The sequence below is a fragment of the Hetaerina americana genome, unplaced genomic scaffold, assembly GCF_022747635.1.
Source record: "Hetaerina americana unplaced genomic scaffold, ioHetAmer1.1.p SCAF_7, whole genome shotgun sequence".
Lineage (NCBI taxonomy): Eukaryota > Metazoa > Arthropoda > Insecta > Odonata > Calopterygidae > Hetaerina > Hetaerina americana.
The window spans coordinates 7,401,061-7,414,571 of record NW_027287316.1 but is presented as its reverse complement, the minus strand read 5'-3'; the positions used below and the strand labels follow the sequence as shown (position 1 = coordinate 7,414,571).

Here is a 13,511-nt window from a genome sequence, read left to right as displayed (position 1 = left end):
AGTCCTATTGATTCCAATCATATTCCAGGTGTTGCACTTGTAGATATTAACTTTTATCCGCAAAGAACAATAGAACCTACTTTTCCAAGGTCGATTCGGTAGGGTGGATGTTAAGATGCTGGAGCCATTGATATGGATGTCACGATCGGCCATTGAGTTTTGAGATTATGATACTGACCCTTGACATTTCAAATGACTTAAACAAATATTTTAAGAAAAAATATTTACTTTTAAATATGAATTAATAGTTGCGCTATTTGTATTTTATTGCCTATTTTACTATTTATTTTGTTTTATATTTATACAGTTGAATAGGGTTACATTTATGAGTTTGATAAATTATTATTATCAAGTATCGGAAAGTAGTCTTTGGAAGCAAAGCATGTGCGTAGGTAAGTTGGAGACTTTTTAGACGTGGGTGTGGCGGAGAATGATGACGCTAGCAGGACCCACCGATGAAGTTGCCGGGGAAACCTGAATAAGGCATAAAATGTGTTTGAAAGACATGTTGAGAGGTGGGGTGGGCTGAGGACAAGGCCGTGGTAGAATGGGGAATGCTGGGTAATCTGGGAAGAGGAGGGGAAAGAATAGGCTTTCAAGACGGCAGGACGTCGGGTTAAAGGAACGGCGAGATGAAGAAGGAAACGGTGCAGGGCTAACAAGAGGAAGTGAATGCGATGTGATTAAGATAAAGAGTCATTGAGGGCTTTCTAAGACCCGTCTTCAATTGGTACCTTATAAAGAATGAAATAGATAGTTATCAACTTAATCAATCATTATATGAAATTTGGAAGAATAGGTTAATGTTTGTTGAAGTCTGTTCACGTTCGTTAACAATTATTTGAAGTCCCGAAATCACGATTATGATCGGATGACCATTTTCAAAAGCGGTAATAATTGCTTTCATTGTAGTAAGCGATAAGGGACTAATCAATCTCAGGCCCTAGTCCTAAGAAAAGCTGTTGTCTTTCTCATTATGCGGTGAATTATAATGTTGTATCTTGTATGCTATGTATTTTGGCAACAGTTATCACGTAAACGATATTCAAAGTTTTTCAGTAAAACATTATCCTAATTTTGGGCACCCTTAATACGTAGTCCAAAGGCGCTGTTGTTATGGAAACGCGCTCCTGCGAATCCTTGCGCACACATGCTGAGCATAAGTACAGAAAGGGTGAATATTTCGCGTCTCCGCTAGGAATTCCAAAAATGTAGGAATGAGTATTTCCTAAAGGGGAAGCAGCATGAGATGGATATTACTCGGGGAACGGGGTCACGCTAAGTGGGCTTTTGTCGCAAAAAACCAACTTCTTCTTTGCAACGAAGATAAGTTTAAGGAACAGGAAAGCAATATGTGAAAGCATTCCCACTAAACGTCACACTATATGAGTCAGAGACATGGACCATAGGAAAAGCACACCAGATAGAAGAATGTAATATCTCAAAACGTGGTGCAGGCGATACATGCGATGGATGCCGAAGAAAATGGATGGACAAAGTGAGAAATGAAAATGAGTATGCGGGAGAGTAGAAGAGCTTGATAAAGAAGCTGAAACCACATGGATTGGGGGCACACACCTTTAGACGTAATGGATTCCTTAAAGGAACACATTATGGAAGAGGGGGGAGGCGCCAAAGGAAATAAAAAAGGGCAAATACGTATCGGCCAAGTAAAAAGGAACGTAAGAGAGAGAGAGAAGCTGTAAGGGCGTCCCTGAGAAAGGGATAGCATTGGATAAGGGGAAGAGTAAACAGAGTGGGAGGGAGCAGTGTGTCAGTCTTCCGGTTAAAATGAATGCATCATACGATGGCGGTGAGGTAATACCTTGGCCGCGGACTTCTACTCCGAGGCGAATGATTGCATTCGACTGAATAATTCAAAGGACCCCATTCCTTGCCCGCGGTTATATATTTGCACCTATTGGACGGAGAGCCTGCTGCGAAACCCAATCGAGTCAGCGTTTTCGAAATACAATTCCGGTGCTCATTCCACCTTAAAATAAGGCAAGAGGGGACCCCGAGGTTCTCGAAGAAAATTTCGATTTCAGGAGGAAATTTCCAGTGAATATACAAGTAAATAGTCGAGGAATTTGGGTAGTTTATTTCTCTCCAAAGGTAAAATGCCTTGAAAAAATACCTTCACCTGTAGTCACTCGTACATTAAAATAAATCTTTTCGTGTGCTATTAGATGCAGTAAGAGTCATCTTAAACGCTTTGTCAAATTTCGTGAATATGAGCTCGGGAATTAACTACTGTTATTTGAATTTCTGTATGTTTATTTTAAGAACGACTTTGATTTACTTAGCTTAACTGCCATCAAGTAACAAACCGCTGAGGTCAAATTAAAGTTTAATAAATGAAGAATAGTATACATTGCATACATACGTGTTTTTGTCTAAGTATAAATGATTGTAATTTTATTAAAATTGTACAGGGCATTCATTGTATACCCCAGACAATTGTTTCTTTCGACTTGGTATTTAAAGCGACGATGTTTTTTTTTATTTTACTCCAATAAAAACGGTGCCTCAGCATCTGATGCAGGAATGTTAACTTTCGATAACGTGGACCTTTTTCCTTCCAGCGATGGCAGCAGCAAATCCAGACACAGCAACTCGAGTGGCAGCAGTGGTTACTGCGGTCAGCCCTCGGTCCTCAGCATCGGGTAAGTGGTCTTCAAGGCGGAAGAGGTGATTGCCGCGCTTCCCGCGATGTAATATAATGCCAACTAGTCAAGTACGAGGGTCATCCGGAAAGTAGTACCCGTTCGTGCCGCATGAAGTGCTGACGACGCGAGTAGCCGCTGGACGAGGTCAGATAGCTTCAGTGGCTTGTCTGCCTTCTCTGAGCCAAGTTGCGTGACGCTAGCATTGCCTGTGTTGTTTCTGTGATTGTTTACAATGTTTAAAAAAATTGAGAACGCCGCCAGTTGTGAAGTGAGGGCAGTGATTAAATTCCTCAATGCAAGAAACGTTCGCCCATGTGATATTCATCGCCAATTAAAGGAGGTGTATGGAGACAATGTAATGGACGAGTCGTCTGTTCGGCGGTGGTGTCGCAACTTCAACATGGGGAGGGGGAACACACACGACGATGAGCGTTCGGAGAGACCGTCTGTCATTACAGACCAACTGGTGAGCTCAGTTGACGAATTCGTGAGGAACGATCGGCGCGTCACAATTGATGACATCTGTGAGCATTTTCCCAATGTTTCTCGAACAATTGTTCATGAAATTGTTAAACACCATCTGCATTATGCAAAAATTTGTGCAAGATGGGTCCCTCGCGTATCTCAATGAGCTGGCGGCGAAGGACTATGCAGCAGGAATACAGAAACTTGTCACACGTTATGACAAATGCCTTAATTTGCTTGGAGATTATGTTGAGAAGTAGTTTAAAGTATCCTCTTTCAAATAAAATTTTTTATGTTTGTTAATATTTACTTTTGTGTCTTTATTTCACGAACGGGTACTACTTTCCGGATGACCCTCGTATTACTGATTTGTTCGTTGATAGAATTCTGAATATAAAGAACAGGTTTTGCCTTAGTCACAAAGCCCTATAATATGCGGTTCAGAGTGAACAGTGATAGAATAAAATACCTTATTTGCTCCCGCGAGTTTTTCGCAATTTAAAATGCGGGTAACTAATAATTATTTCAAGCTTTCTAAATACCTTTCTTTAACGCTCTTCTTGCCATATATTGAAGAAAAAACTCGAGAGATTATCAAAAAATGTCTGGAATCAGTCTCATTAGCTTCATTTATGGTAACTGAAATGGCAAAATACAATGGTGAGATAATCAAAAAGAAATAACTTGAATTGCATGCATTCATGCCCGGAAATTTCTTTGTGAAAAAAAATTAGACGAAGGAGAATAAAAATTTCGATGATATGGAATGAACTCCGATCGAGAAATATTGCCGAATGGACACAACACAATAAAATATTGGGCGTATTACGAAGGCAGATCATAATATGAATACAATAATCTCTGGAGACTTGATCGGCGTCTTTTTTTACTTTGAATCTTTAAATATAAAATAAATAGACATTACATAGACTCTTGGATGCTCTTGTGCGAGCGTTTTAACCCCCGTAGATGTCACCTTAGACTTATAGCCTTTTCTTAAGTAGCTGCATTTCTTAAGTAGCTTTTCCTAAGTGCTGGCTTTATTGAAGTCACGTGGGAAACTCTTGCTTTCCCCTCCTAATCACAAACCCCTCAACCTCCGCGATCAGTATACCATTCCAATTTATTAGCCAGTTGGTATTTTTCTATCGCTCGTTTCACTTCTGAAAAACTGCCTCAGTAGTTTTCGATCGCAGTAGATAAACGACAATCCTTGGCGACCGCCCACTCCCACAATGCTCCGCGACGTTGTTGGCCCGTTGGCCGGCCCAGGGCCACTCTCTCATGGTAGGCCGTTCGCAGGAACGACGATGGGTTCCCGCAGCCGCAGACGTGCACAAAGAGGAAGGAGAAGAAGCGCAAGCAGCACAAGCAGGTGGCCATGGAGACGACCTCTTCCTTCTGGGACGGCAAGGAAGGCGCCTCCGCAGCCGTTGCAGTGGCTTCGGGCGCCGCGGCGTCCGACGGCCGAGCGTCGCTGGGCGGCGCCGCGGTCCTGGGCGCCCCTGGGGAGGCCGAGCCGGTAGTGGCGGCGTCTGAGGTGGCCCCAGGGACGACCCCCGGGCCCCAGGAAGGCGGCGCGGGCCCCCAGGAGGCGGCCGGCGCCGGCGAAAGCAGCGAGGCGCTACAAATGGCCGCCCTCACGCAGACACTCCACTGCCTCCAGCGAATGAAGGGCAAGGAGGCCACGATGAAATGTGAGTGTCCTCGCGTTGCTCCACCTTCCCCCTATCCCCCTCCCACACTTGCATCTCCCTTAATGCACACTTCAACAAAGGCACTCGTCCAAAATATGCACTTGCCCTACTATTTGGTTGTTTCAACTTTTAGTTGATGCATCAGATAGGGCACTGATGCAGGTAGCTAGCTTTTTGGAAGTTCCTGAAAATGTTTATGCCACATTTGTGAAGTCCAGCTCTTCATCTTAGCACTGCATTCTCCCTTGTCCGTTCCAAGGATGAATTTGCGAACGAAATACTGTATCCCTCCCACTCACCCCTCCTAGATCTACCACTCTTTCACATCCAGTACTCCCCACAGGGGGTATCCCCGTCCCTAAAAGACCCCCATTAACAGCCAACTAATGACACCGTATACTGTACTTCCCTTTCCTTTCCCTCCCATCTAAATCCAACATTTTAACCTTCTTTTTACCCCTCCACCAACCCTTCCCCTACTGCTCTGACCACCATCCCCTCCTTCCCCCACTCTGAAGGTACAGAGTTGTCTTCTGTAGGAACTACCTGATGACGATGTCAAACATCGAAACCTTGGTCATGTTTTAAATAAAGGGCGTTTGGAATTACTAAGTTACTTCCTTCATTCCAACATGTTGGATATTGTTTCTATACCAGGTGCGGCAAGAATCATCCCTATCAAAAACCTGTTGAATCTCTCTGAAAATCTCTCTCTCTATCTCTCTCAGCGCTGTTGTTGGGTCATCACTGCATCAGTAGGTATCACATGACATATTTTGCATTTGTTCTCTACAAATAACATAAATCTTCAACTAAATGGCCAATCAAGTTCAACTCTCCTAAAACACTTTCAATACATCTCATGCAACTCATTAAACTATGTTAGCATAAATATTTACATGTGAGCATTGATTATCATTGAAATCCTATTGACCTAAGAAATCTAAATGCATTTTGTCCTGAACACAAAATACTCCAGCCACAATACTTGATTTGTACCCCAACTGATGAGCTGCTTTTGCAATTTAGGCCTTCAGGGGGAGAACGGTGTGGCACGGTCTGTGAACCCTGGTACATTAGACAGCAGAGTGAAGGAGCACCTAGACAGCTACTTCAACCGGGACACCAGCAGCCCACAGGATGAGGTAAGACACAAATAGAAAAGAAAAGAAAGAAGAAAGCCTAGTGTGTGTATCTTAGGTACTGGAAACTGCAGCCCAGTTCTAAAAAGAAAAATCCGTGACACCATTATCTGCAAGAAGTAATTTTTCCTTACTACTTTAGTGAATACGTTAGAGTGAAGTGTAAGTTGCATGCGCATAGGCACAAGAACATGAGAGCTAGCCATTGATACCCTATACTTATACAAATTTCAAAATAATAGATAATAAAGCATAGGGTAAGAATCCTAGGTTTTCCTTTGTATTCAGGTACTTTTTTTATTGTTTAATTATTATATGTAAATGATAATTTTACCAGCAGAGATTGTAATTGCTCCTTTATTATTAATATCAGATGACTTTTACTCCTTATTTAACTTTGATTTTTTAGTGAAATACTTCTGGTATTTCAGTTAGTATTTCAACTTATTATTTTTTTTACTTTTCTCAAATAGGAAATAGTGTAAATTTATTTTTTCTTAGCTCCTATATTAATTAACCTTAACGGTAATACTAATTTTTTCACCCTATTCAGGTAACAATTTTCGAAAATTCATATATTACACCAATTATTACTATGAGAGTCCTATGGGTGCTCAGATTTTTTTGTTTTTTAATGTAGAATCTTGTGACAAAGATTTTTCTTAAAGTTTATTGGATGAGAGAAAATTTATATTACATAGCAATATTTTCAACCACTCTGGCATGTTTCATCACCCTAGTTACCATTCTAGGGTTAATTTTAATACAGTTAGAATCCCTTTTATGTAAACGTGCATGCTTTTCTTTCTTATTTAGTTCAAAAATATATGTATATATCATAACGCCTGGAATTTTTGTATATCTGTGATTGCAACAACATTCCATGGTATTTTAGAAAAGGTCTGTGGTGTGAGCATTGCATAAGGAGTACCAACCTCTAGCCTAGCCACTAATGCCATTGACAGACAGGGATTTGCTATGCCATTGCATACATTGCACTCAGGGACATTGCGGGAGGGAAAGCCAGAGGTACAATGACAAAAAGGAGGAAAACAGATCTATTAATACTTACCTGTGTATTAACCAAAAACCTCTCGTCTAACCATAAATATAATTTAATCTCAGGTTAAATTTGTGCAAGTTCCATAAGGCCTTGGCGGCGTTGCCGGCCTCGGTGGTAACGTCCTCGTCTGCCAATCCATGGGTTGCGGGTTCGATTCCCGCCTAGGTGGGTTTCTTCCACCTTGGGCTTGGGTGTTTGTAATCGTCTCCATTGTTATTCTTTGTTAATAGTCCGATGTAAAGGCCAGAGTGCTGTTTTCGGACTTAGGCTAAATAAATAAATAAGGGAAAAAAGAAATGTAAACCTGTTACTATGAATATTTTTTGGAAAGAAGCCAATGTAATAAGTAACAACTATCCCATGGCCTGTTAAAAAGAGGATGGGGCTGTAGTTGGATATGCCTGGTGATGGGGAAGCATGTGTGCTGGTAAAATTATCTTTTAATCTTATGTATTTCCACTCTCCATACACTCTTCTGTTTCTTATTACGGTATAAGAAATAAAAGGAATTGGAAAGTCCTCTGGAAGAGATAAAGTCCCTCACCACTGCACCTGTTGATATATATTGAATGGTTATTTGCCCGTGATCCTTTGCTCTGATTGTTGTAGGGAGGTACACTCAAATGTAATCTCCCCATTGAGCCAAATGCTTTTCTCAATGCCTTTTCCTTCCACCCTCTCCTCCCCCCAATCTCTCTTCCATATGCAACTGCGTGCCTGCTGCTGGCGATTACCAGGGTGAGGGGTTTGTTGTGGTGGTCTCCATGGCAGATGGCACTGTTGTGCACACAACCCCCAGCCTGTCAGCCTCCCTTGGGTTCCCATGCGACATGTGGCTTGGCAGGGATTTCATTGACTTTGTGCACCCTAAGGATCGCATGTCATTTGCCAGTCACATCACGTCAGGAGTGGCAAGAGGAGAAGACAGCTTCCTCAAAGGTGAGAGTATAATGCCCCCCAACATACACTTCGTTCAATCAAATCTGGTGTTCCAACCATGAGTGTCCACTCATTGCTTTCTTACCCATTGGATTTTTATTCTTATGTTTTTATCATGAGTATAAAAGGATATAATCTTGGTCCTAAACGTTCATTGTGTTCTTTCTGTATCAAATTGGATATAATGAGATTAAATACGTTTCCTTCATTTCAATGGTTTATGCCATTGTTTCTTCTGTTTTTCTTTGTCACTCAACAAGAATTGGCTTAAAGTTAACAGTTTCAGGCTTAACTTTGTGGTATTCCTTCATGATGAGGGTAAAAAATAACAGAAACTTTGCACTTCCACACACTTTTAATGTCCTACAACCATGGTTTTCATGATGTGCAGCATCGAAACCATGGCCGTAGGACATTAAAAGTGTGTGGAAGTGCAAAGTTTCTGTTATTTCTTACCCTCATCAAGAATTGGCTTTCTTTGTTTGTTTGTGGTTCTTGGTACTTAATCCACGTCTTTCACTGCAAAACTTGAAACTATGTTTTGAAAATATATTGAGCATGAGTTTTCATTGTTATGTTATTATTATTTAATTAAGTAACTAAGCATCCAATCATAAAAGTTAAGTTGGAATTTTAAAACACTTCGCTTTTCCACATAAAAAGCGAAGTGTTTTAAATTTTATTTCAATATGAAGTATTTCCACCAAGGGACGCCAGAAACTGTTTTATTTATTTATAAAAGTTAAGATTAAATTATATTTCCCTTCAATGATTGCACAAAAATTCACCACCTCTAGACTGAAAATTTTTCTCCTTGTTTGCAAATCTCCAGGTCTGCCCACGAAAACGTCTTTCTACTGCAGCTTGCGGCAGTACCGCGGACTTAGAAATGTTGGCTATGGAGTTACAAGGAAGCGAGTACCCTACTTGCCATTCCGCCTGACGTTCACATTTCGAGAGATGAACATTCCACTAGAAGTGGACTCTCCAGCAGTGAGCACATTATCTCCCAAGGGAGCATCGGCTGCTGCAGCAAGCGTGCCAATGGCGGTGCCGCAGCCTTTCACATCCCCCCCTGTCCCCATGCAGACCCAAGAGAAACCCACAGGGGACGCCAATGGGAAAGAGACAGAAGAGCTGAATAGGAGCGTCTTCATTGTCATCACGGCCACTCGTATTTACTCTGCATACAAAGGTACAGTTATCTGTGGTGGTGAGTGTGTGATGAAAAGCTAATTGTCAACCATTGTCCTAAATTGGGAATCGGATATAATGACTAACATGAAAACCATTTTGTTCTGACAACATAGGTTGATCTTCACTGAAAATGTCCAGTACACACAAGCTTATATATCGTGTAAACGGAGTAGATCGGCAACTCTCGGCTGGGTCTGTGAGTGAAGGACAGGTCTGGGTTCTGTCCCATTATTCCATAACTCTACTGATTACTTGCACTGTACTGTTTCTCTTGATCATTTTCACTTAGTTTTTATGGCTGTCCTTAGACGTCTCCAATTCTGTTCTATAACAAAATAAATAGTCTAAAACCTCAGGAGCCACCTCTCTTCCTCTTATGGCCATTATGACAGACGGTGGATTTTGTGGAATTCTGTGTCTTTTGTTTATACTTGGATCATTTTTTTACATTCCACCTCAGCATTTCCATGCTTGCTAATATGCACCAACTATTGGTGGTACAATGACTTACCCTAATTGCTGTGCATAACAATATTTAAAATTTTTATAGGCAATTATAAAACTAAAGCAAAGGGAACTCTTCAGTGAGATGGTTGGCAAAATATTTGAGGAGTAAATTTGCATCTCACTAAAGGTAGCAGGTGACAATCTGCATTGCGTACTGTCAAGTGTCTGCATTGTGTAAAAGGAAATTTTTCTTTTTTTCTGCATTTTATACGTATTTTTAAATATGTGCTATGCATTATACAGGTACGTGGTAGTCCAGGGGTAGAGCATTGGACAACTCGCCAGAGGGCCCAGGTTCAATTTTCATAGATACCTCTGGGCACCCTCTGCTTCATTGAAGTTGTGTAATTTTTTGAGTACCAGATCTTCCTGAGAAACCATAGGTAGCACAGGGAATAAAGAACTGGCAACCCTACCCTGAAGTGTGAATTTCAGACTCCATTGGGCTTAGTGTTGGGTGAACTCTACTCTTACCTATTAAACTGTCTTAATGGTGAAATATGCATTATCCACCCTTTGATTTTCATTTCTATGCCTCTTTCTGATTTGGCAATAATATTTTGATCTCAGTTTTAAGTCATCTTCATAATCTCATGGAAATGTTGTCACCTTTTTGACCAAATTCACTACTGTATGAAATTTTGATTTCATGGAACTGGTTGCAAGGTCTTCAGAAATATGTTGAAAAATATTTATGATATTTTATTGCATGTTATAATCTTGAAAATTTCATGAATGCTCCGAGCAGTTAAACACAAATATTGTTGGATGATGTTTGGGCCAGTCTCTCCATGATACTTTGGTGAACTACGTATTTATGGAATTTCACGTCCACTATTAAGAAGATCCACAGTGTAAAGCAAAAAATGGAGGATTTTTTCTCATTTAAACAATCAAATGAAAATTGATTAATATTCCACTTTGAAATGGTTGGTCAATTTACAACATGTTTCGTTTTTCAATTCATCACTTTCAGGTACATGTATCTTAAGATGATGCCAAATATCAAAACATGTTGTGAATAAACAAAATATTTTGAAGGGAAAAATTGCTAAATTTATATTTAATTTACCTTTGGTTATCCATCATATGCACAGAACTTAATGTTGTCATAGAAATGAACATTTCCAAGGACCTTCTTTTCATTATCATAGATGTCAATGTCATGGAAGGAGGGAACTCATCACTGAAACATTTTTGATTTCTTTCCCCTGAAATTTTGTTTAATGTTGAATTCTAATGCTTTAGAATTTCCATCTGGTACCAATAGTTGGTCTGTCTCATCTTGTTTTGCCTCATCAGGCCTTAACTTTGAGATGAATTAAATTTCTCAATTATGATTGTGCATTTATATCTAAATGTTCTCTGTATTAGGGGAATAAAATACTTACGCGTAGCCATTCACACTTCTCGATACTTCACATGTAGTAATACCCTCATTAGTCTGAGTATTCCATTTCACATATGAGCACCATTCATCAAATAGTTTGAGATACAGCATCTGCATAAAGCCAGGACAGCTAGTCAGCTAGATATTTGGCCATCCTTAAGAGCTTAAATGTCATGACTAGGTATCTGGACTCCGTTTGGAATAGTTTTTTTTTCCAATGGCATTGTTTTGACCAGGAACCCATTTGTTAAAACTAAAGGTCAATTTAAAAAACCTCAGAAAACAGCCATAAGTCTGTATAAAAATGTCTGCTTAAATTGCCCTAATTCCTAAACTTTCAATTGATGTGTAATCTAGGCAAGTACCAAATAGATAAGGTGCAAAACTCCTAATTTGTATCCTGTATGAGAAATACTGCATGCCAAGGTGAAAATAGTTATCATGTCAGGAAAAAATCATCTACAGAAAGAAAAAAATGCAACTTCCCCTATCTACTAAGAAAAAAAGCAACAATGCCATGGCTACAATTGAAGGCTTTTGAAAAATATCCTGATGAATCCTCTTGGATTTCTGTTCATGCAAGTGTTGGGGCTATGCTATACTCATGCTAAGTAGTGAGTGAAATTGCCTCTGAGAATTAGGAAGATTAAGTTTCTGCTGGATCAAAGATTGAAGATATGCATAATCATTGGATCTCTTGATACCAAGTCAAGGCCACACTGAAGAAGCTGAAAATGGAAAATGAAGTTTTTGAAGGTTCACTCAGAGAGCTCCTCTCACCCAGGGTTATCTGGAACTGATTTGTCTATCAAAGACAATGGCATGACATGGTATGTTGGGAGAAAAGCAGCACAGTGGATTTTTTAATGAACAGATTAGTTAAAAAATAGAAGTAATAGTTATAAGGGGAGGTAACTGACATCTAAGGTCATTTGTGCCTAATTTGGTAGAGGTAGGATGTTCAGGGAGTTTTGGTAGGGACAAACCCAGCAGCGGCAACAGCCTACTCTCAATAACTAAAGACGTAAAGGGGTCCATAGATTAAAGTTCTATCCAATGGGCAGCATACTCCACTTGAAGCGCTCTACACATGAAACCCAAAGCAGGGATATTGGATGCCTCCAAAACATTCTGCCCCCACCAGGATTTGAACCCAGACCCGCTGGTTGAGGAGCCAGTACACTGGGCACCACACCTCTCCCTGGGTAAATAGAAGCTGGACAAATGTTTCACCCATGTGGATAGGCAAATGCATGTAAGCACTATATGTATAAATACACATACCAAGTAAAGAGGCACAAAAGAAAGAAGACCAATGAGAGCATAGAAGAGAAATGGCATTGCATAGGGATGGAACTTACCTGATTCCTGGGCATCAAGTGTTCTTGGGGAGCTACAGGGCCTTATGAAATATTGCACTGGACGCCATGGTTACATCTAAATACTTGAATTTCGCATGCCGTAAGGAGGAAAGCATGGTGAACCATGATTTGGGTCTTCTTCATCTCCATCACCCAATATTCCTCCTACTGCCATCTACTGCCATGATACACCAACAGAAATAAAATGTCTTTCAATCTCTGCTTTGGATATTGAACAAATCAAATAATGTTACCAATTGGGTGCTTATCCTCCACCCTCTCTTGTTTTCTATGCTAGTCCAAGAACATCTTCATTAAGTCAAAATATATTGTTTATACATATAAACTTAAACTTGAAGTGAATTTATAAATCCATCTTATAGCTGATGAAAGATGCAGGCTCCTGTAATGTCTTAAAAGATATCAATATAGTCTCACAGATTTGCATAACTAATATGAGATCCTTGCTTTTCCTCTAATTTTATTCACTGTTCTTGTGTTTTTATGAAAATTGGAATTTGTTGTCCTCTGTAAATGGTTCATGCTTTAATATTGCACCATTTATTCTTTTCCTGCAATTGAAAGTAGATATCTAACTTTATTTCACAAAGTTAGTTTATCACAGATAAAATGCATGTTAGCAGAAAACATCCTTCACAGTTCTTCAGGTAGGTAAGTGGTAATCTCATAAATTGATGATTTTCAGCCGCCATCTTGGGAGTTTATAGATGTTTATGTTTCAAGAATTGCTAATGTTCCTCATTTGTAGAGAATCAACCTTGGGAAGTGCCACCTCATTGTTCCATTTGCAGTTTTTAATAATTCAAGCGATAAATTTAAATACATGTATTTTGGTTTGGACATTCAAAATTCCTCTCTTCTCTCATCTTATGCAATATTCATCACTATCATTAATATAGATAACAAGCACCTATTTAATGGAATGAGAAAAAGCACATTTATATTCGACAAACACTTTTTACACTCTGGTTTTTTACTGATCACTCCAGTGACATGATTTATAGAAAAGTCACTATCATGAATGACAGCATGTTTTGGCAACAGAATATGGAAATGGAAT

General features: G+C 39.8%; 1 protein-coding gene across 1 annotated transcript in view; it reads left to right on the top strand.

The window, feature by feature from the left end:
• per (period circadian regulator) overlaps positions 1-13,511 on the top strand; it is a 157,190-nt gene that overhangs the window by 82,731 nt on the left and 60,948 nt on the right. Inside the window, exons 3-7 of the mRNA XM_071595307.1 lie at positions 2,586-2,666; positions 4,437-4,831; positions 5,861-5,976; positions 7,774-7,975; positions 8,808-9,170. Of these exons, the coding sequence (XP_071451408.1) occupies positions 2,586-2,666; positions 4,437-4,831; positions 5,861-5,976; positions 7,774-7,975; positions 8,808-9,170 (1,157 nt within the window). The remainder of the gene's footprint in view (positions 1-2,585; positions 2,667-4,436; positions 4,832-5,860; positions 5,977-7,773; positions 7,976-8,807; positions 9,171-13,511) is intronic.